The following is a 24,687-nucleotide window of genomic DNA, read 5'->3' as shown; positions in this document are numbered from 1 at the left end:
GATCATCTAGGTTAGATGAGTTTTATAGATGCAAGACAAATACTGCTGGCCAGAATTTGACAACAGATTCAGAACAGCTGTATGGCAATTTTTTGTGTATGCTGTTTGTCGCTCTGTCACACATTCACACAACAAATACAATATCTGACTCAAACTGCTCATATAAAACCTGACTGATTTAATTAAAAAGCTACTTTACACAGAAAACCCACTTCACAGTTGGTACTGTACTTGGAATCAGCTTTTGGTTTTTACAACGATAACGGTTACAACAGTGACAGTTACAACAGTGAAGGTTGAGGTTATGTCTGCAAAAACAGATGGATCACAATTACAGGTCAGTATGATTTGGCCCTGTGTTCCGTTACCAGGCATCAGCACTGTACTTTAACGTGCCAGCATTAGACAGAAAGTGTACAGATGTGAAAGTCAGTCAGGTTAATGTGGTGACTTTGTCAAGTAGTCACCACAAAACCTCCATAATCATATTATTTGTCTGAAGTGTGTCAAACCTGTTTGAGTTAAAGACATTTGTACCTTTTAATTCAAGAAAATCACCTTGTACTCTGTATTGATACTTAACTCAAAATACTCAAATTTCACTGTCTTTAAGGGGACTACCTATATTTTTGCCATTACACACAATTTTGCAATTATTCTTTATGTAACAAAGCAAAAAATAAACCATAGAGAAGCTTGGGCAATAATGAGTCCCTGCTGTACAATGATGGAACATTCAGGGTCATTATGGATCTGTGTGTGTGCGTGCAGAGGTGTTTCTAGGCATAGGCAAACTAGGTGGTCACCCCACCCGCCCCTTATAAATAAATAAGCAACAAATAACACACACATTAACATTTATTTACGTGTTGAGAGTGAAATTAGATGGTGCGGGGGTGGCGGGGCCATGAGTCTTCTTTTTTGCACATCTGCTGTTACGCTTTAATGTATTTTTGGGAGATAGGTACAGATCTCGAAAATGTCCAGAAACGTCACTATGTGTGTGTGGAACATGAAGGTTTCAGAAAGCAAACTAGTTTTCATTTCCTTTCTCCACTTCCTCTGTCTCTTCTTCTCATCCTTCCGAGTGTGTCCCACTCAGCAGATGTATGCAGTAAGGTCCATCAGTGTCCCACCACCCACACTCGTTTTCTCTTTATTGTATCAGCTCAGATCTGAAGACTTGTTTAGGTCCACCTGGACTCCCTTTTCTCCAGCAAATACATTGATGTGGGAACAGATGCAGACATATTTACATCAATGCTCATAACAGTATGTACTACAAAAAGGAGGCAACGAAACAAGTCAACTACAACCAACAACTTGTAAGTAGCTCTTGTTGTACATACAACAGCTGTTCAGTGCTCACACAATGCATGCTACCATGAACAATATAACCAAAACCTTTTTCCGTGTTATCATGCATCCCCAAAATTGTATTTAACATGCATCAAATAACCAAGCTTTTCAAAGAAACTACAATCTTACAAAAACGAACAGAATTTCCAATCTCAGGAATGAAAAACTTCTGAGTAAATGTCTGTTCTATTTTATGTTATCTGCAGGATTAAAAACCAACAAGGTTTTACCTGTTTGGTATTTCTCCTTGGCTCGTGCTCGTTCTTCACCGTCAAAATACCACACTGTAATGGCGTATCTGCACAGACAAAGACCAAATTCGTAATATGTCTAAATGTCATGTATAGGTTGTTTGTGACACAAACAATATTCCTCCCAAAGATGGTTATTCTTAAAAAGACTTTGGTCTGGAGGAAGCTCTTAGTCCTTGGTCCAAAATTCACAAAATACACCGGACCGGCCACAACCATTTTGAAATAAATGGATTCTGCCATAACCCATTCAAACTCCTTGAAATGTGCAATTGTGGGCCTAAAAGGCTCACCTGGTGGCGTAAGATGGCTGCACCTCGTGGGGGTTTCTTCTGTCTGACCAGAAGAACAGGAGGCGGTCAAACTTGGGCTCGATGTCCGCAAGTTGAGCCTTACCCTCAGGGAAAATCCTCAGGAGACCTCCATGTTCCTGCAGCACAAATATGATTAATTCATCTTAATTGATTTATGTCTGTACATTAATGGAAACCTTATAGAAAGTCACCACTTCCAACCCCCCACCTTAACCCTTGTGTTATCTTCGGGTCGTTCTGACCTATCAGTCATTGTGACCCACCGTCGTATTGCGACAACTTTACCGCATACAAAAACAAAGTGAAGCATTTTCTTTTAACCGTTGGGCTGTCTCAGACCCCCCACATTGCGAAGGTTAAAAGAAAATTATTTTTATTTGTTTTTGTATTGGGTAAAATTGGGTAAACACAACGATGGTTCGTTATGAACCTTTGGGTCATGTGACCCGAAGGCAGCACGAGGGTTAAACCCAAGTACCTGAATTAATCAGAAACAGAAACATTGTTTTTTTGTGCATACCGAGAAAATGCTTGAGAGACCTGTTTGGTGGAGTGTTGGTGGTGTTAATTTGTGCTTTGTACACAGTACAAAGCACACCGTGTATGTGTGCTTTGTACTGTGCCTCGTCCTGTATCCGTTCATTAATTTTGTTCCCTCTTCTTTCTGAAGAGGAGCTAGGTATTCTTAGCTAGGTTTCATTCAATTAACAAGATTTGCTAACCTTTTGGTAGAGTCTAGATGATTCCTTATGCACTGATTTGCATTAGGAGAAATAAATCAAGTGCACCTGTACTTCTGTTGGTTAGGGTGTGTGCATGCTAATTTCTCAGGCTGTGTTGTGTAGGCAACATGGATAAACCACTATCTACCTTCGGGGGATAAAATCAGTTTGTGGATTAAAAAGTGATATGTAATTCTGGAAATGTGGCAATATACTTTGTTGTGCTCTCTGCTCTATTCTAGGTATTTGGGTGGTATTTGGTGATTAGTTTAGTATTGAGAAATTTGAAGTTTGATTTTCATTCATTGCTTTTACACATTACAAATTACTTTACTTTTTTTTTTTTTTTTGCATCATACACTTTCATGTGATTTCACTGCAATCATGCCACAGAAACATAAAAACTGATAATCCAACAGAAACAAATCTGCCTGCTAAAACATAGTTTTCATGAGAATAATGGTGTTTGACCACAGATTTTGCCCAGAGAGCTAATAGTGAGAATGTGCTAGGTTACACCTCAATAAGCAGTCCCTAATTTCTAATGAGCATAATCGTGTAACAACCCTAGGACTTCTTTGACACATCAAAGTCTGCTCTTCAGACAACCCTTATGCTCAAAACTAATGTGCACTCAGCAACAAATAGCAACATAATCACAATCTGAAAAGCATGATCTGTCCAGTATTATTATCTTTTTCTGAGACTTGACGTCTCACAAGGACAAGTACGCTGTACTAGCCTGGAATATTAAGGCAGCCAAAAACATTTGCATTTTGTAGTTTTTGTCAGTTTGGTCACACTTGATCTAAGTAATGCATTATTGTTTGTTTTGTATTTTTTCTGTTTACATACCTTGGCATCCCAGTCCTTGTTGAGATAATATATACATGTCACACATCTACCATCTCCATTGGGGTTATCTACATGCCGTACATAGCCAGTCCCGTTGCCAGGGTAACACGCCACCATCGCCTAGCAAGAGGAAGAGGTTTGGTTAACAATTGGGGTTTGTTTAAATAGTAGCATTACTGTAAAATAAAAGATGGACAAACATATCTCAATCTATATTCCTTGTCTGTGCAAACTTTCATGGAGAATAAATCCCATTCTGATTCTGATATCTTAACTAAATATCAGTCCAAGTGCTTAATCACAAAATAATGATGTTTGACATCATGTGCATATTGAAAATCATTAAAAAAATACTTTTGAAAAGTGTGTTTCCTTAAAACACTAATGAACAAATTGTCTTAATGTTTAACATATAGCTTGACATCGACAGACCAAACAGGAGCTTGCATATTTGTCTGGTTCTCATGCTAAATATAACCAGTTTTTCCTACTTTTGATAAGATTGACGGAAGTACAGGAGAGGAGCAAACCAATCAAACCGAATTGAACGGAAGGGCTCAATCTTCCTATGTGCATTACATACTGATTGGCAAAAAATATGTCAGATGTGTGACCTAGAAGAGGTCATGAAAGAGGTCTAGCCAAAGGATAAGGACATCAGTGAGTGTCCTTATCTGTGAGTCAAAAGGGAAAAAAACATGATAACCATTGACATTATTTTTATACAAAAAAGCATACTATTCAACCGGAGGCAGGAAATAGAAGAAAAGTAAAACATTCTCTGTCATAATGAATATACTGTCTTGCAACCAACATAATAACATCTTAATTTTGTATAAACCAACAACAATATTGTGCTTTGCGGCTTTGCGGCGTACTTGAGTGACAATTCTGGAAAATTCCCCAATAGGATTGTCTCACACCATTGGAAAGAAGGAACAAATATACTTCAGAAAAATACATTTCTTACAGTTGCTAGGGTCAGAATGTGTCAAGCCTCCTTATCCCTCCCTCCTCCCAAACGCTTGGCTTTGTTCGTGTTTATTTGTGGCCTGTTAGCCCCTCTATGATCTCTTTTAAATCTGGAAAAGGTGATGGAAAAGTAGCCACAGGGGGAACAGGAGAAAGAGGAGAAAGAGGACAAGGGGGGCATGGAACCTCCAGGATGTTGTGCGTAGCGCTCTGCGATCACGGCCGAGATCCACTTCCTTTGGGTGTAAATCAACCTGGAGGACGGGAGGGGTATGGAAATCCCCTGGCTGTTATTTAAGAGAGTCCCCGCACGCAAAAATGGGGAGATCAAGAGACAGGAAGGATGTGCAAAATGGGTCAATGGTGCTGGGGTCCAACTGTGTGAATGAACATGTCTTTCTGTTGTGTTTGGTGACAAAATGGTGAAGAATAAGAGTGTGTTACTCATGTGTGTGCTCAAGGACACCATGGACAGTATGTACAACCTTTCCATAGCCCACACACTTTGAGCTGTAAATAGTTATCAGTGAACAAGAATTCCAAGGATAGAACCTTGGGACAAATAAGGACAACACCGCTATTGTTGTCCTTTTCTGTTGAACTCATCAAGATCGTTTTGCCCTCACAACACAGGGGCCCGCTTAGATTCCGAAACAGTGAATGTGACCTCGAAACACAGGCTTGTCATGCCACGCTATGGATGACAGACCCCAATCAACATGCCATGATTGCGGCCATTAGCCCTTTCCTACTAGCAGGTGCGAGGGAGAAAAAAAACACAGACACACGTACAGACAAAAACAAAGACGAGTCAGGACAAAGCAGCAGCCCAGGGTGTTGACGCACTTTCGGCAAAGGGACTCAGGCTGGTGAGAACGGAAGAGAAAAGACTGAACGATAATAACGTATCGCGTGCCATCGGCCGTTTGTGAAGTCGGCGGCCGGCAGCCAGCGGCCCGCAGTGCGTCAAACTCCTCCAAAAGGGAGGGCCGGAGGAAAGCTTGAGCGTTTAAATTACGCCACCTCTTGCATCACTTGGCATGGGTGAGAGCTGCGGCGTGTCACAATATGTCTCCACTGTCTTCTGTCAGCGCTATGCTAGAGTGATTTCTCAGGTTCCCCCTTACTGAGGAACGAGCAGATGAAAGAGGAAGAGGAAGGGGGAGGGAAGTTATTACATCTGCCTTGCTGAAAGAGCCTTTCACATATTGGCGCATCACCTTTTTTTTATTAAAACACACATTTCAGCAAGACTATGTCACACATGTACACAAGTTCATATACTTTTTGAAAAGCACTCCTCAAGAAACCACTCTACACTCTCACTATTCTCACACCCCCTTCTGAGCACCATTACCTTGGAATGATAAGCTAAAATGGGAGTAATTGGTCTTGAGAGGCCTTTAAGTGGAAGTGTCCAAACACAATACAGCTTGTCTTATGTGCTTTGTTTATAAATAAACTCCCCCTGGTGTATTATAGTTGCCTACATTTATATTGGTTTCATTGCAGTATTTCAGTGTATGTGTATTGTAGGGGTAGCCTGGTCCTAACCAGACTCTCGTACATTTCATTTGTACAGAGAGTCTGGGCTCGCTCCATTGACAAGCGTTAACTTCCTTGAAGGCGGGTACTCTGTTGAAGTTTAAAACTATTGGATCTGCCCAGAGCCACTCTGGATCTGCCATAACCAATCGCTAGCGTTTGCCTTAGCCAACTCCTTCACGACTAACGGAGCTAGCTGGAAAATCAAACGAACCCCGCGGGGATCAAAGATTGTTCTTGCTCCAGCTTTAACTTCTGGATATTCGGCAGCGTTGCCACAACGAACCGAATGGCTTCGCTCGCATCTTTCTCCGCCGCCATTACGGAACTACAACACAAACTAGCGCACAACGTCATCGTTCTCAGCAACTCCCTCTGTTCGCTGATTGGACAGGTAGAAAGTAAACCGGAGACATCTGACTTACGTACCTCAAGCCCAGACGCAGTACAGAAGCAAAATCAAAATTGATCAGGGGATATCAGAATAACCAACATCCCCTCCGACCTCACCCAAGCTAGCAAGGGAGGATGGAGACCAGAGGTGGAAATGCGTACAATAGACCTCTCGGCCAAGAGCGGTGTGTGAACGCATCAACTCCAAGCGCAGGTCCTGTCCTGTGCGTGCACCACAGAAATTCATGACAAATCCGTATTTCATTTTTGGGGAGGATGAGTGACAGCTATCACCCCATTATATAGGGCACCTGTGTGAGACAAATTCTGATACATTTGATGTTCAGTCACTGGTTGCACTAGACAGTGGGTAAACTATTAAGAGCAGAGCTCCCCTATGGGGCAGAGCTGCACGAAATAGAACTGACACAGTTGTTGAATCAGCTAGTTTCAAAGAGTTTTCTTTATGGATTAAATGCTGGCTAGCTAACAAGCAACAATACATTATAAAGTGGGTACTTTAGTTTCAGTAGAGATGCAGTGATATTGATCAACATGTTAATGGATAAATGTGCATGCATTCAATCTTTTGACAACGCACAACAAATGTCGCTGTCCAGGTGACCCGATACAACAGCACTATGTTTGGGAACTAGGCTTTGAATGTAGTTTGACCAGTGAAAAAAAAAATGAGATGGCTAACAAGCTTCGAATATATGTTTTTGCTCTATCTAGCTAGCTTGCTGCGAGCATTTCTCCAACTCCTGGCAATAAAATACAGACAGATGAGGAACAATTTAGCAGCGTTTTTGCTTATTTCATCCGATCAACCTCTTAGCCCATTTCCATAAATTAGAAACACCTGTGATATGCACTGAATCGTGACATCCGTACCGTGAATTTGGGGTAGAAATACATGTACATTACACTGCTAGTATATTGTGTAGTACTGTATGTGTTGAATATTTTGTCCTTTTGGGCTTTCTTGACCTGTCAAGAACTTCTTTGTTAAAAAACAAAAAATATAGGTCTATTTAGCTTGAGACTTAAAGGCAAGGTAGGCAAGGTGCGCAAAGCTAGCTATTTATTAGTTTATTTTTGACACTATTCAAACTAAAATATCCCACCTCCTCCCTTCAAAGCCACTCCCACAAAACTACAGTAACGAGCATTGAGTGGAGGGGCAGAGTGCGTGCAGGCAGGTAAGTACACAGATAGGTAGCCCTGTTTATTACAGTATTGCGACGCCCACAGATGTCGGAATTTAATATTACCGTCAAACCTTTAGATATATATACTTCACATCTTGATATTGCTATCAAGATGTGAAGTGACTTTTGGCAAATATGACAAAAAGTGCTTCTCAACCACATTGCCTACCCTGCCATTAATATAGTATATAATATGAGCAGTTTCCACCAATTCTCTTTCAATATTTTTTAATCAACATACACTGTTGTATGTTATACTGTTGCATGTGTGTCGTATGTGTCCTAACTTACCGTGCTCTCAGAAAGTTGACACCCCCTTTAAAAGTACTCAGCAACCTTAGTCATCTACACATTGCAATAATTAGAGTTGGTAACATTTATTTGTGTATCTCCTATCCTTCCTCTATTTACTTTACAGAGAGGGAACTGAGTCTGCAAAAAATATGTGCTTCGCACTGTGTGAGTGCTGTGTTAAAGAATCGAAGTGACTCCACCTCCCACCGATTAGCCTGGGCATTGTCATCTCATGCATGGAATTTTCCAATTTCCATCCAACTATGTGTTGGCAAACAAAATAGTTAGTATACACAGTACAGACAGAATTGAAATAGTATATATGTCCTTCATTCACTATAACCCTGCGGCCGTTTTAGAGAGCTGGAAACAAGACTGAGCTAAACTGGGCTGTAGCTGGAGTGCATCCAGACAGGCTGTATTTTAATGATCTTGCTACGTGTGGTGCGTGGTGCTGTCTGCGCGCTCCTCGTATACTGACCCCGGCAGTAGTGAAGACCGCTGGAAAAGGAGTAAACACATTTTGCTCCAGTCGGGGAGAGAGAGAAGGGAGTAGGGGTGGTGGGGGTGGTGGTGGTAGTGGGGGGTCGCAAACCGATTAGATGGCCACAGTGTTTCCTTTAGGATTTTGTGTAGCAGTGGGGGCAGGTCTGTCCGAACAACAACCCCTGCTTAGTCTGCTTAATTTGATCTTGACATATAGGCTAAGCATTCTTTAGTAAATAATAACAATAAAGCCACTATTAATTACATTATCTTAATGCAGTGTAACTACTTCAGCATAATAATGCACCTAAAATACAAAGGTGAGAAAGGGCGTTCAGCAATCGCTATCGAATCAACAGCCACGTGCAATTTAGCTAGCAGGTGAACAATACAAACAACGAAAATCACCAGTTAACTTAATTTTAGTCCAAATCAATCAACAAAATATAAACGCGACCGCTATTTATTTAATGACATTACCCATGCACAAACTTCTATTGTTTTGGAGGTGAGCAAGAGGTCTCCTGAGAGCCCTGAGATAGCTGACACTACATTCAAACGGTATCTGACCTTCAACTCCAAGCTGAACCTGAAGGGACTGACAGGCGATGCTTCTAACAGTACAATCTGTAGTATTATTAGAGAAAAATGCAGAAGGTATGGATGCATGGTAAGCTATCATGCTGTTATTTCCTTTGGCAAACGCACATGCACCCACTAGGCATTGAATCTTAAGCTTAATTTGTTCCACTATGAAACCATTATGAAACCATTGATGGATAAAACTCCAGCCAATTAATCACAACACCAGATATTCAAGACCTCTGTCCTGGTTTTGGCAGAAAAGCACGAGAATGCAGACAAGAATGTTGGAATAGAATACAATATTACTATGTGAGTATTGTGTGAGGTTTTGGCATCTTCAGGAAAAGGCAACGTGCAAGTTACTTGGGTGTCTGCCTGTCTCCTCATTAGGAGTTGAACTTCTTCCCAGTCTGCTTTGTTTACATCCCCTAAATGGCCCATCCCCTAAATGTTAGTGCCCATTAGCCTTTAACTCCTTGAGCCTGCCAGGGTCAACCTACTAGCAGTGCTACCAGACCAAGCCAGAATGGCATAATTAATCTATATGGCTCCCGGACATGGTTCTCTACATCAATTAGTCACTGACAATAAATCTTTTTGAAAAGTCTTTGAGAAAAATCAGAACAAAAGACTTCTGGAATTTTAATGAGTCCTTAGTAAAACAATATTATTTGGGAAAACAAGTATCTAGGCCTTTTGAACAGAGTAAAGGAATTTTTGTATTCAAATGACCAATATGGAAATGATTTCAGGTACCTGAAAATGCTGATCTCAACTAAGGTCTAAAAGTCATTTTTTGTGAATAATCTATGTTATCAGTCAGCTTTTTGTTTGAAATTATACAAGTCTCTTTTGTATAAATGCAGGATGTTTTAAACCAGAAAAGACACAACACATGTCAATAACATATAACCGTGTCATCATTTCGGTCGATTTGGTGCAGTTGTGTTTCTGATCTGATGCAGCAGTGGAATTAGTTTCATTGCTAATCCTCCATCCTGTTTAGAGTATTGGCCAAATGGAGATAAACTAAAAGGCTGACAAAACTGACCAGGTGCTATGAGAACTTCTTAGGTCCAATACATTTGTAATGGCCAGCATACTCTGGATAAACTATATGTCTAGTTGTTTCAGTTGAAAATACCTCTTCTAAGTCAGTGTGTCTCAAAAATGTCAGCCAAAGTTTGGGAAAAGATTTACAAAAAACACCCATTCTAATTTGTCTGTCTACACTCCTGAACGATCTATAAAATAAACATTCTTTGCATTCATAATGTAAACAGCACTTTTAAAAAGTGTCTTATAAATCACAGAAGAAAGTAGCTATTTCCAAGAGGAGCTGGTGAGTGATTTCCCTATAAAGAAAATGCATATCAGGTTCATGGACCTTGAATGTCGATCTTGCGTGACCAGAAAGGGTCTCGAAGCACACGTATTCGTGGAACACAAAGTTTAGCTTTGTGTGTGCTTGTGTATGTGTGTAAACCGATAAGAGAGAATCTCAAACATGAGTCCAGACAGTCATTGAACTATCAACTGTTGTCCTACTTATCAGGTGTGACAGAAGGAACTTAAGTCACATTATGAGACATCTGTGTGTAGGCTATAGAGAAGGACAACAGCAACAGACAACATACTTTAATCCCAAAAGAACATGGCAGGCAGTTGGTTATAAAGAAAAGAACAAACATCATTCCAGGACTTTCTTTTTCTCTCTGAAAAAAAACAAATTTTACGAAGAAAAAAAAAGTGTCACTAAAGTTAGGGTTGGAGGGTGTTGCTCACTTGACGTAAACACGGCCTTTCACTGACATAGGGTTTTCTCTACCAGGAAGCAAATGTTGAAAATCTACTATGAGTTCCAAACAATAGAAAGCAGTGCAGGGCTTTATGTATCTACCTTTAAACCCCTAGATCTGCCTCCTCACTGGCAAACATTCAAGCTATTTTTTGTACATGTATGCTTCATTAATGTGGAATAAATGCAGATTTTCTTCTCATAAAGGCAATATAGTTCCATTGTATTTTATGAAAGCAAATTATACTTGTTGAACCAAGTTAAAAGCAGTGCATATGGTATGGTTATCTAAAACTGTAATTAAAAATTGGCCCCAGTCAAAAGACGGAACAGATGGAACACAATGCTATGACCCTAAGAACACGCATGTCAGTGGTTCTATTAGTGAAACAACTATCCATGAATAATTTTCTTTTGTGATGGATGTGTACTAAACAGGGTTAATGAGGAATAAATAGGAGTCCAAAACACACCAACCCAGCTCTTGACTACTCCTGTCTACTCATTGGCCAGAATTGATCTTTACTCTCACATGCACGTCACTCTCAGAAAGATGCATCGCTCACAGTCCTACAGGCAGCTGTACACTTCATTCAAATACTGCTTGCCAGTTCTTATATGTTTTTACCTTATTGTCAGGTCTTCAATTTCATATTCATGCCTTTTACTACAGTACTTGTTTATTCTGATTCAGTGGTGGGACGAGAGCCAGGCAGCAAATTACCATTTTCACAACAAAAGCAAAAAATCGTTAAAAAATTCTGAAAATACATTGTATTCATATTTGTATTAACAATGAATTGTTTATAAATCTAACTGACCTTTACTTTTTATCTTAATAGCTTTCACAAATATCCTGATTCAAAATTCACATGATGAAATCTGACATAAGGTCGAAAATGATTTGACACATTAGAGCCAGAAAGTGAGTCTGATGGTTCCTTTTCACCCATAAATGTACCCAATCAAATGATAAACTGGAGGCAAAACAATTCGACCTAATGTTTTTTCCCAACTTCTTGGTATGTTTTGGCCTTAAGGTCATGTTCCATGTTTTCATTAAAACCTGACCTGAGGATATATATCAAACTACAAATTCACTTTTACCTTCTATTGTTAACATTAAATCCAAAATGTAAAAAAAAAAAAAACATATAAATCTATAAGATGGCTATAATAAACTAAATTTGAGGTCAAATTGATTATGGGAATTGACCAATTCCATGGACAATACATTGATTGTAGGCAACTTTTGTTAAGTTTGAGCTTTTGCTATTTTAGTGTCTTTGTTTCTAGTAGGCCTATCTGTAAAATTAGATATACCAGTTTGCCATGTGTCCAAATGTGAATATGTAGTGTGATTACTTTCACTCGACTTTTTGATTATAAGTAATGGAAAAACAATACTTGTATTTATCTGTTAAAAGTAGGGGTGTAACGATACACTCAGCTCACGATACCATACGTATCGTGATACAGGGTGTACGATACAATACGTATCAATACGTTAAAAAAAAAATATATATATCGTGATCACGATATATATATATATATATATTTTTTTTTTTTATGAAACTTAAAAAGTTCTGTAAGTTCTGATTCTGATGCAGTAGGCTAGTCTTCTGCACAATGATTGCCATTATGAGACTGAAAGTATTATAATCTAGATATACATTTGGAAATCTGTTGGAAATAAACAGGGATAATGACAATTAGCCCATTCAAAATATCGATTATAATGAAGAATGATAGGCTATTATACAACATAGGCTTATGACAGCAAATATATCATTTAAAAAGGAAAGCAAAGTTTGAGAAATGTTTTTTTTATTTTACGAAACTCATTCACTTGGGTTTAGCTACTTACTTTCGTTCTTTCGTGTATTTTGTAGTTTCCCAGTTTAACATTGAAGTGTCCGACCAATTCGTCCATGCGTTTCAATAGGAAAGCTATCTTCTCGCAACCAGGCTCTCTTCCTTCAATCCAAGTTATTTTGTCACCTCGTATATCTTGAGATGAGTCGCTTCTTTGACTGACCAACTGGCCATCAGTAAATTTACCAGTCTTATGAAGGGCTCTCACGTCCTTCAATACACTTAGTCCTGTTTCTTCTCCCAGGAAACTGTCAACAACACATATGCCATGCTTATTCATACATGGCACTATGTATTCCATTGCCAGTTTTTGCGGAGAAGGTTTAGTTCGTCCGTTAGGCTTATTGTGGTTAATATCTTCCTCTGGTTCTCGGCTGTAGGTACCGGAGCAAGCTTCTGATGTGATAAAATCTTTCATTGGTTCGCCGTCAGTAGACAGCTCCGAAAGTCCAGCGTTCGCGGGGTTCTGTGAGAGACTGTTCTGCTCAGTGCTCTTCTCTATCGACAACTGCTCTCGCTCTGCCTTAACATTTCCAATTGGCAATTGTGGATCGGGTGGTCGGGGCTGACATAGAGGTTTCTTGGCCTCATTACACATCCGCTTGTGCCGTTTCCAGTCCTGTATTTGGTGTTCCTTGCTGCAATAGAAAGAGTTTCGACACCTTCCACATTTGAGGAGGTTTTCCATTTGACCACAAAGCTCACAATACTGCCGATCCATATCCTCCCCGCTTTTCTTAGCACTGTCCCTCTCCATGACCAAAGACGGTTACCTCGTCTCACACGCTGCTAAACAGTGCACTTTTAGAAGTGTCCAAAACAGTGCATGCAAAAACGGAGTCTCCCTGCTTTCCAGTCAAACAATTTCATCACACATGTTAAACCACCCTTCTTTCGGGTTTCGTTATCCATACACCTAATTGCCGGATAGTTGTGTAGCACGGCCGCATAGTGAAGATCTGGACGAGTCGCATGGCGCCGTGCCCTTTTTCCCCTGAACTTCGGTTCACACGTAGTCCAAAGTAACCCAGCCCCTGACGTCAGCACAACGAGGGCAGGGCAAGCTTCGGTGCCACTGGACCCATTCTTAATCTTAAATAACAGCAATTTGAAAAGAGGCTTTAGACTGATGTGTGTTCAGTGTTATCATACTGCAAGCCCACCGTTTTAAAGACCTAACGGACATTTAAAAAACAGTAACCTGTAGCCTAACTGTCACAATGCCAATTAAATACAGTGCTCTCATAATCAAGAGGTCAAAAGGCATTTGTAGACTACAGTAGGTCTGTTTTGGTATGAAATCTGGTTATAGCCTACAGACGGCTATTACATTATTATGGTCCCATACCATAACGTATCACATAGACACCTAATATAAATCGATAATGTGATCAAAACTAGTTATCTAATTAGTTTGGAACAAATAACCACTGTCATATAAATCACTCACCCAGTTAACATAGAGATTGGTGAAAGGTTGTGTACCTTTCCCTGAAATTCCAGTGTGCCCTGCAATAAAACACTGAGATTATTATTAAACCAAGTGGAACACCTGCCTGGTAAACACTGGCACATATTCAGGAGAATCGAGTCCCTCTGCACGTATACAGTTGGCTCAGTCCTAATGTGAGCAAATACCTCATATAACTCTCAACCTTCACCTTGTCAGCAGAGCCATTCTGTTTTTGTAAATCTTTGTACGGGTCACAACTGAACTGAATGAGTTTTACAGAGGCCAGCGTCATACCACTATTATTGTGTTTATGGCTGTTCCATATGTATGAACAGTGTTTTAATAAAAGGCTACATGAGAAACAGTTATGTCACTGGGCTTGTTCAGCAATTGCTCTCTTGGACAAACATGATCATTTCAACTTCCATTTCTTACATAATTTCTATCACCCCTGTCCTCACATAGATCACAACACTTTTCACGACTGGGATGACAATTTATATTTAATTTGTTTGGAATTTTTCTCCTCCACTTTTCCCTGGCCCCATGCAACCACTTATTTTACTGTCACAGGACACATTGGCAATGTCCATCTGTTCCCAACTATTTAATCTTGGCAGCGATGACATACACTCTCATCCCAACAGTAAATGCTTTGTTAGGGGTTCCATGATGAGGGAACTGCCTTGTGGCACCTGAGGGTAAACCAAACATGGACGCACCATGAATCATACTATTACATTGGCTGTGCCAGGTCTTGGTTTGCTGCAGCGGGTACCTCTCCAAGGCATGTACAATATGTGCCTTATAGCAGGCGTACTGACTAGTAGACTCTCAGAAGACTGTAGAACTATTGGAGTACTTTTACACTATTTAAACTTGTATAAAGCTACATAGTTGAAAGTCAGCTATTGGCATCAGCTATTGTAGTGCCCAATCACATCCAGTGTGCCTGCTTGTGCAGTGCAGACCAGAAACCCTCACAAACCTTCCCTCTAAACCAACACATCCATGGCAATTCAACTATGTATCAACAATATAACGGTTAGATAAAAGCAAAGCCCTGTAAAATGAATAAATATAAATGAAACCTATCCTTCACTCACAGAAATGAATCATGGCATATTTTATAATTAAGTATTTAAATCTATTAGATTTTATTTAAATAGTCATTGTCTCAAAATGTATTAATTAAAATTCCTTAGAATTAGCATAAGTCTATTAATTCTTAAATATATTAAACATAATCAATTAAAACATACAAAAATGTTTTAAATATGGTTAAACAAGCAAGATTCAAGTGGTTAAAACGTATGAGATTGGTTTACATGAAATTTTCGGGAAGTGAAATCGTTTTGAGGTGGAAATAACGTCAGATTTCGTGCTTTCCCAACCGTTTTTCTTTTCCACCATTTCAACTCAGCTCTGCCTGCCGGGATCGTGACATTTGCTCTGTAACGTTAACATATTGCAGTCATCCAATTTATCTGCTAGTAATCCGTGTGCGTACTTATGTTTTACTTGTGCCGTTAATACCGTACTACATTATTTTGAATAATCAAATCCAGTAAATCCGTCATGATACCAAACATTTTCGTCTAGTTTGATAGCTAGCTCTAAGTCTCACATGGTCGATGCTAGAACCTTCAGATAGGGTGGCTAATTTGCGGCTGGCGTCAGTAAAATAGGAACATAGAGTATGTTGCCTGAGCTAGAGACTCGTAGCAAGTACTGTTCAAATTATATATACAAATGTGTAGGTTTTCCCGGCTCCAAATTTAGGATTAACTATTAGCTAACTCAGCTGTGGGTCAGGCGAATGCAAATACAACTTTTATAGCTAAGTATTAACATTGGAGTGAACTAGTGTTGCACAGTAAACCTGTACTAAAGAGACACTTGCATAGCTTCAGTGTTCTTGTGCATACATAGGAGACAATCACTGCAAAAGAGCTGCAGTTCCTGTGCAGACAGGAGAACCTAGCAGAACGCCATCTCTGTAGCACTCCATCAAGTCCAGAACCCGGGGTCCTGAAGTCTCGACTTTTACGATACTCAAACGATGCAATGTTAATATACCTCTCTGATCTAACGAGTCTGGCTAGCTGTCGTGACCTCTCAGGTGGGCTTTGGCTACGATGGAGAGTTGGAGAGATGGTTGTTCTGCTAGGTTCTCCTGTCTGCACAGGAACTGCAGCTCTTTTGCAGTGATGTTAAGGAGCCTAATGACGAATCATGGTCATAATTATGTTGGCCCATGCTACAGCTCTTCGCCAGATATATATATGTAGATACATTGTTCAAAAATCTTGGCACATTGTTTTTTTATGGAGTTTTTATAGTCTTTAGCAACAGGTCTCCTTAGATTTTCTTTTCTTCATCAAAAATTGACTTGAGTAGTGCAATACATTTACATTTAGCAGACACTCTTATCCAGAGTGACTTACAGAAAGTACAGGGACATTCCCCCGAGGCAAGGAGTGTGAAGTGCCTTGCCCAAGGACACAGTCATTTTGCACAGCCGGGAATCAAACCGGAAACCTTCAGATTAATAGCCCGCTTCCCTAATCGCTCAGCCATCTGACCCCCCAATACTCAACTCTCTCTTTCTCTTGGCTTCAGATTCCCACAGGGAAGACATGTTTTTATGTATTTTATGGTTTTCTTCATTCCTTATAGTACCATACCATTAGTAGAATAGAATATCTTTATTGTCATTGTACAAAAAATTTAACTTATAAAATATATTCTATTCTATAGTACTAATGGTATGGTATTTGAGCAGACAACAGTTATGTAGCCTACTAGGGAGAGTGCGTCAGATGTTACCTCTGGCCTTGACCAAACAACAAACAACCATCAACGTCCAGAACATCAGTTGGGGTGAAGATGCATAAAAATATGTTTAGCCCGAGAATATATCACTGTTATAAGTTATAGCATATTGTGTGTCCTAAATGCTTTTACAGCAGGCTGTTTATCGTAAGCCTGTAAACTCAATAGGTTGGAATGGGCCTGGGTTTTCCTTTATATTGCAGTGTTTGGTTTAGAAAAGGATGGCTATAGCAATAGTTATGTTTATATGTGTACATATGCAGTGTTTCCTATAAAAAAAAAATTAGCATGTGGGGAAGGTCTGTCCGAACCCCCCATCCCCCGCCCATAACAAAGTTCTAACCCTAACTCAAGAATTTGGTTCATTAATCCATTCTGTAGAATGCATTGTCTTAAGGTTATTGAATGTGTGGCTTTCTGGTAAAGATTGCAATTATTCAAAATGTTTGTTCTGCAAGCTGAAGCCAACGTCCAAAGTATGTATTGACTTTGTGGTATTTAAATAATGAATAAATGTAAATAAAAAAGTTTTTGCTTTTCATACCAGTTTTGAATGTTTTTTGTAGCAAACAAAACTGCCAGTTTTTGCTGTAAATGTTACAGTTCACTTTTAAGTATACTGTTAACAGAAGAACATTTCAACCATATTTTTTACAGTAGATTTCAGGCAACCACAGCTGCCAGTTTTTTACCATAAATTTTATGGGATTTAAAATCCTTAGGGTAATAATAAAAAGTACATGAATCTTATCCATTTTGAATAAATAGGGTTTATCCTGTAAACCTGCCGATAATGCATTTCAAACAAATAGTCTTTATTAACATAAACCTGCTTTTATGCATTTCAAACTAATACGTTTGATTACATTGACAAATACAAATCATATTAAGTTTATTAGTTTGTTTAATTTCAAACTATGTAATGTAAATGAACGGAAATTCTATATGCAATTAAATTACATAAATCTAAAAGATTAGGCTTATATATTTCTGTGAGTGTTTGACATTTCGGAGAACAAGGAGCAACCAGGGGGGAGTCGTATGCCACTGACCTTAATACATCCAAGTTAGACCATCTTATGAATGTTTATTGTCCTAATTTATTAAATCTATACAAATTATAATTGTCATCAGCACCCTCGTAATCTTCTGTAACGCTATTTTCAATTCACCATAGTATACAAGGCAGAATACATAGGTAACTGCACATTATCAAGGCACATCCAGTCTGTCAAATAAAGAAAGGCCCAGTAGATCCAAAGTGCTAAACAAACCCTTGCTATTCGTCTGATCCCTTACCAGATACAGCCATGCCTGTGGTATTGGTTCAACCTAGCCCTGTAATAATGTTCCACGCATAGTAAGTTGTGATGCTGTTTTGAATGTACTTTACTATGTCATATTGTAGTTGAGAAGTCATATTTGCATTGTGCCTGGTAAAATACCAGCGCTAGTTGGCTCTAACCACCGAAATGCTGTTGGATATGCACTTCTGATTTTTTGGTTGCTGCATGTTGCTTTAGGCAAAACCATATGCTAAATGAATGTAACACATACTTGTTGCTAAAAATACTTAAAGATCCTATAAAGTAAATTCCATGTTTTGCTTTTAAGTACATTATATACGTGTGAAATTAGTTCCTGAAAGCATGTGCAAAGCGCTAAAACTTTGTCACACTGAAATGTGGAGTTAAACCGAAGAACAGTTTCTCTTCCGTTTTCAGATCAGGTTTTAATGGGCGGAGCCGAAAAATGCCCTATCTAAGTCATTTCACCCTATCTACGTCAGATCACTGAATGGCTCCTCCTGCTGTACTGTTATTGGCCGGGTTTCCCAGATTCGTTAAGAAGAGCTTCTAACAGTGCGTTCACACTGCAGCGGAGCGGGCGGCGCGTGGCGTCGGCTTCCAATTCATTTTCAATGAAACCAGGCGTTGACGCTCGCGTAGGGCATTGTGGGAAGGCGAGCGGAGCGTAGCGGAGCGTTGCAAGTTGGATTTTCTCAACTTTATGTAAATGAGGAGCGTGAAAACGCTAGCGTTGGCCAATCGGATTGTTTTCTTGTTTCTTGTAACGTAGCAACCTTTGGTCATGATAAACATTTCTAGGTTTCACAATTTCAAGATGGAGGAGAAACTTTTCGTATGTGTCTGCACACCCAGTTCTGTTCAGAACAAAGTTACTAATGTGACGAGCCTGAATTTAAAGAATACATTAAACTAATAATGCATGGTGCATGGTTGCCGATGTCGTCATTGTTCCTAGTGTGTTTTTATAGCCTACTTTTAAATTTAGTCGTCACAAGAAACAAGAAAACAATCCGATTGGCCAACGCTAGCGTTTTCACGCTCCTCATTTACATAAAGTTGAGAAAATCCAACTTGCAACGCTCCGCTCGCCTTCCCACAATGCCCTACGCGAGCGTCAACGCCTGGTTTCATTGAAAATGAATTGGAAGCCGACGCCACGCGCCGCCCGCTCCGCTGCAGTGTGAACGCACTGTTAACCCTTGTGTTATCTTCGGGTCATTCTGACCCATCAGTCATTGTGACCCACCGTCGTATTGCGACAGATTTACCGCATACAAAGACAAAGTGAAGCATTTTCTTTTAACAGCTAGGCTGTCTCAGACCCCCCACATTGCAAAGGTTAAAAGAAAATTATTTTAATTTGTTTTTGTATTGGGTAAAATTGGGTAAACACAACGATGGTTCGTTATGAACCTTTGGGTCATGTGACCCGAAGGCAGCACGAGGGTTAAGGAATCTGGGAAACCCGGCCATTGTAGCCTACATCAGCTAGCTAGCTTCAGGATGTCTCCCACCACCCGCAACTGCATCTTCCCTGGATGCAATAACTCCAGCTGCGCTGCAACACCATTTAAGTTCCCTATTGATAATGAAAGGAAAAATAGGTGGATAGATTTTGTGAAGAGCCACGCTCATGGAAAGCTTCGGATAAACTCCAACAGCCGCCTTTGCACTGACCATTTCACGGCGGACAGTTTTAACATGGACCAGAGACAGACGGGGTTCACCAACACACGGCTTCTCTTGCAGCGCTGAGCCGTACCGAGCATCGCCCCTCCGGCCGTTCATCCTCCGGTTGCACCTGGACCATACACCGCCGCCAGCAGTTCATCACTCAGTTCTGTGTGCTTGTTATAATTATACTAGATATCTTTTCCAGAGGTATCTCTGCTATGAGTTAGTGCAAACCGCTAAATTGATATTAGGCTACTCGGTTTAGAATGATGGTATTTTGGTGAAATGGTAGCTAATGTGTTAGAATAGCCTAGTTGGAGAGCTCACTGTCTGCTGTCTCTGGTGTCCATTTTTACTGTTACAGCTCAGGGGAACATTTCATTTATATGCATCTGTATGTTTCACTCGTTGAACAAATAAATTCTAATTCATACGGTTTTGTTCGGCTTGACATAGCGGCCATTATCTGGGTCGGAGGTAGGCACTAGGCAGCGAGGGGCGGAGCTTCAGCTCCTTCAGGCGACACGCCCCCCCAGTCTCAAGCAGAGAAGACTGCTGATTTTTTTCACGATTTCAAACCCTAATTTAACATACTTGTCGGTGTTATTTTTTCATTCGAATTTGGATGGGTAGTTAATAACACATTATTCTGTGGTGTGGCGAACTTAAAACTCGTTTGCAGGTCCACTTTACAGGATCTTTAAGGTTTTTTCTAGTCACTCTGAAAATGTCTTTAGTTGTTGGTTTTTCTCTCACTGTTCGGTGCTCAGATGGAAGACATGAGTTGCTCACTTATCTGACACAATGAGGACAGATACATTCCCCTTTGGGCAAACCTGGAACTGAAAGTAAATTCTTATTTTGTTGGATGAGTCTAGTTTGCTGTTTAAGGGGCCTGTTGTGGTATTTTGCACTTTGGAAATGTAAAAGTCAAGTAAGTCAGACAGACGTGTGTAACTCTTTACTGTTTAACACTTTTCATTGGTGTTTTTTAGGGTAATCAGTACAATTATACAATTACACATCAAAAATCCACTGATTATACCCTTACCCATACTAAGACCCACCAACCTGCGGTGAGGGAATCGGGCTAGTAATCCGAAGGTTGCCAGTTCGATTCCCGGTCATGCCAACTGATGTTGTGTCCTTGGGCAAGGCACTTCACCCTACTTGCTTCAGGGGAATGTCCCTGTACTTACTGTAAGTCGCTCTGGATAAGAGCGTCTGCTAAATGACTAAATGAAATGAAATGATAACCCCAGCCAGACTACCCTAAGGAGCCCTCCTGAGGAGATTATACAGTTAGGTCCATAAATATTTGGACATTGACACAATTTTCATCATTTTGGCTCTGTATACCACCACAATGGATTTGAAATGAAACAATCAAGATGTGCTTTAAGTGCAGACTTTCAGCTTTAATTTCAGGGTATTTACATCCAAATCAGGTGAACGGTGTAGGAATTACAACACATTTTATATGTGCCCCCCCCCCTTTTTAAGGGACCAAAAATAATTGGACAAACTAACATAATCATAAATCTAATTGTCACTTTTAATACTTGGTTGCAAATCCTTTGCAGTCAATGACAGCCTGAAGTCTGGAACCCATAGACATCACCAGACGCTGGGTTTCGTCCCTGGTGATGCTCTGCCAGGCCTCTACTGCAACTGTCTTCAGTTCCTGCTTGTTCTTGGGGCATTTTCCCTTCAGTTTTGTCTTTAGCAAGTGAAATGCATGCTCAATTGGATTTAGGTCAGGTGATTGACTTGGCCATTGCAGAACATTCCACTTCTTTGCCTTAAAAAACTCTTTGGTTGCTTTCGCAGTATGCTTCGGGTCATTGTCCATCTGCACTGTGAAGCGCCATCCTATGAGTTCTGAAGCATTTGGCTGAATCTGAGCAGATAATATTGCCCGAAACACTTCAGAATTCATCCTACTGCTTTTGTCAGCAGTCACATCATCGATAAATACAAGGGAACCAGTTCCATTGGCAGCCATACATGCCCACGCCATAACACTACCTCCACCATGCTTCACTGATGAGGTGGTATGCTTTGGATCATGAGCAGTTCCTTCCCTTCTCCATACTCTTCTCTTCCCATCATTCTGGTACAAGTTGATCTTGGTCTCATCTGTCCATAGGATGTTGTTCCAGAACTGTACAGGCTCTTTTTGATGTTTTTTGGCAAACTCTAATCTGGTCTTCCTGTTTTTGAGACTCACCAATGGTTTACATCTTGTGGTGAACCCTCTGTATTTACTCTGGTGAAGTCTTCTCTTAATTGTTGACTTTGACACAGATACGCCTACCTCCTGGAGAGTGTTCTTGATCTGGCCAACTGTTGTGAAGGGCTTTTCTTCACCAGGGAAAGAATTCTTCTGTCATCCACCACAGTTGTTTTCCGTGGTCTTCCGGGTCTTTTGGTGTTGCTGAGCTCACCAGTGCGTTCTTTCTTTTTAAGAATGTACCAAACAGTTGATTTGGCCACACCTAATGTTTTTGCTATCTCTCTGATAGGTTTGTTTTGATTTTACAGCCTAACGATGGCTTGCTTCACTGATGGTGACAGCTCTTTGGACTTCATATTGAGAGTTGACAGCAACAGATTCCAAACACAAATACCATACTTGAAATGAACTCTAGACCTTTTATCTGCTCCTTGTCAATGAAATAACGAACTCCCATGAAGGAATAACATACACCTGGCCATGGAACAGCTGAGCAGCCAATTGTCCAATTACTTTTGGTCCCTTAAAAAGGGGGGGGCCACATATAAAATGTATTGTAATTCCTACACCGTTCACCTGATTTGGATGTAAATACCCTGAAATTAAAGCTGAAAGTCTGCACTTAAAGCATATCTTGATTGTTTCATTTCAAATCCATTGTGGTGGTATACAGAGCCAAAATGATGAAAATTGTGTCAATGTCCAAATATTTATGGACCTAACTGTATATATATATATATATATATATGCCATCTAATCTCTCTTTGAATTGAGCTTTGTGTGCTCTCATAGAAAGTAAAGACAGGGGTCCAGGTTCTCTCAAAGCTCTGTATGGAACCTTTCAGAGTATATCTAATATATCTATATGTATTTACTCCAGTTTCAGGAAAGACATGGTGTCTCTGATCCACCTACCGATGTGGGCGGTGTTTGTTCCTTCCATAGGAGTAGTATCAAACGTCTGGCAAGAAGAGAGGTGAAAGCTATGACAACATGGGCCCTGCCCTTGAGAGAACGAGTTTCATCAGTAAAGCCGAAAATGGCACACAGGGTTTGGACAAATGACCACACCAACCATTGTAGAGTAAGAATGATGATGAAATGTCTGCCCAAAATGTTTTGAGTAAAGGACAAGACCAGAATATATGTATGTGATCAACCGGTTGACTTTTACAGCGGGGACAAGAGGGGTCAACATCAGGGAGAATCTTGGCAAGTTTAGCCCTGGTCCAGTGAACTCTGAAGAGGATTTTAAGTTGAATAAAGCTTTGTCTAGCGCATGGAGATGAGGTGTGTACTAAGTCTAGTGCAGCCTCCCACTGATCATCTCTCATCACTTCCCCTAGGTCTTCTTCCCAAAGTTCTCTAGTTTTTTGCAGTGACTGGGGGGAGATGATGCAGATTTGAATGTTAAGGACTGAAATGAAGCCTTTTGGTGTGGATACAAAGAAAGAAGATTGTCAGTTGCGTTATCTGATGGTAGATTTGGAAATGAAGCAATGTTTTTCTCTACAAAATGTCTTACTTGGAGATATTAAAAAAAAGTGAATTTGGCAGGTCAAACTTCTCAGAAAGTTCTGCAAATGATCAAAAAAAGGGGCTAAATGTGGAAGTAATGCCTTTATCCATCCAGATTTTAAAAGCTGAGTCCAATTTCCCACCGAGGGTCGGAAATTGTAATTATTGACAATTGGGGAGGGAATCGACATTGTAGACAGGTTAAAATGTATTTTAAACTGACCAGATTCTAACTGAGTTAAGGACAATTGGGTTGGAGAAAAGTTGGTTCAGGCAGGAGGACTCAGTATGTCTTTACTTATACTTTATTGCACATTATACAATACATGATTGTACATTTGATTTGGCATTGTGGTCCTGCTTGCATCGGCTCCCTGCCGCACCCAACGAAACACCGTCTCGACCTCCGAGCAGAGAGCAGCGACGCATTCCCCCTACAACAGGAAACAGAACCAAGGGTGGAGGCCGGGGAGGCGGAGGCAGCAGGATGACTGATGTCTATGTCGCACTAGCAATGCATATGCCGGGATACCCCGCTATATACCCCGCCCTATTAGGAGGGAGTACCCTGCAGCATAATATGACGCGTTGCTAGTGACGCGCTATGTCTCGCGTCCTCCTTCATGAACCAGCTCCGCTTGATTTTGTGGGGTCGGAGGGGACAGAGTGCATAAGACAGAGCCCAAGTGGATCGGGCCGCCTGTGCACTCAAGATGTATCCAGGCCTCACTGCTGTCAGGTTTATAGTCCTCCATCCAGAACAGTATCTTCTGAATATTACAGGCCCAATAATAATGTATAAAATTGGGCAAAGCCAAGCCACAAGCCCTTTGGGTCTTTCCAGAGATTGCCTTTTAATCCTGTGTGATTTACCATTCCAGATGAAGGATGCTATGCATCGGTCCAAAGTAAAAAAAAAAAATGTGTAACTCTTTTCTTGCTTTATTCTATTCCCCTTTTCTCCCCACCAGCACACTTGCAAGTCATACACATCACAGTTC

The 24,687-nt window shown here is 40.3% G+C and overlaps 1 protein-coding gene across 1 annotated transcript; it reads right to left on the bottom strand.

Annotated features, from left to right (window-relative positions):
- Nucleotides 1-158: 158 nt before the first annotated feature.
- LOC134008773 (egl nine homolog 1-like) lies at nucleotides 159-13,666 on the bottom strand. Its single transcript, XM_062448303.1, has 5 exons — nucleotides 12,653-13,666; nucleotides 3,502-3,621; nucleotides 1,904-2,040; nucleotides 1,589-1,657; nucleotides 159-1,219 (listed from the first exon to the last, which is right to left on the bottom strand). The coding sequence occupies exons 1-5, from the start codon at nucleotides 13,415-13,417 to the stop codon at nucleotides 1,165-1,167; spliced, it is 1,146 nt and encodes a 381-aa protein (XP_062304287.1). The 5' UTR covers nucleotides 13,418-13,666; the 3' UTR covers nucleotides 159-1,164.
- Nucleotides 13,667-24,687: the final 11,021 nt, after the last annotated feature.

Source organism: Osmerus eperlanus, chromosome 22 (assembly GCF_963692335.1).
Source record: "Osmerus eperlanus chromosome 22, fOsmEpe2.1, whole genome shotgun sequence".
Lineage (NCBI taxonomy): Eukaryota > Metazoa > Chordata > Actinopteri > Osmeriformes > Osmeridae > Osmerus > Osmerus eperlanus.
The sequence above is the reverse complement of the archived record's forward strand: the minus strand, read 5'-3'. Positions and strand labels throughout refer to the sequence as shown.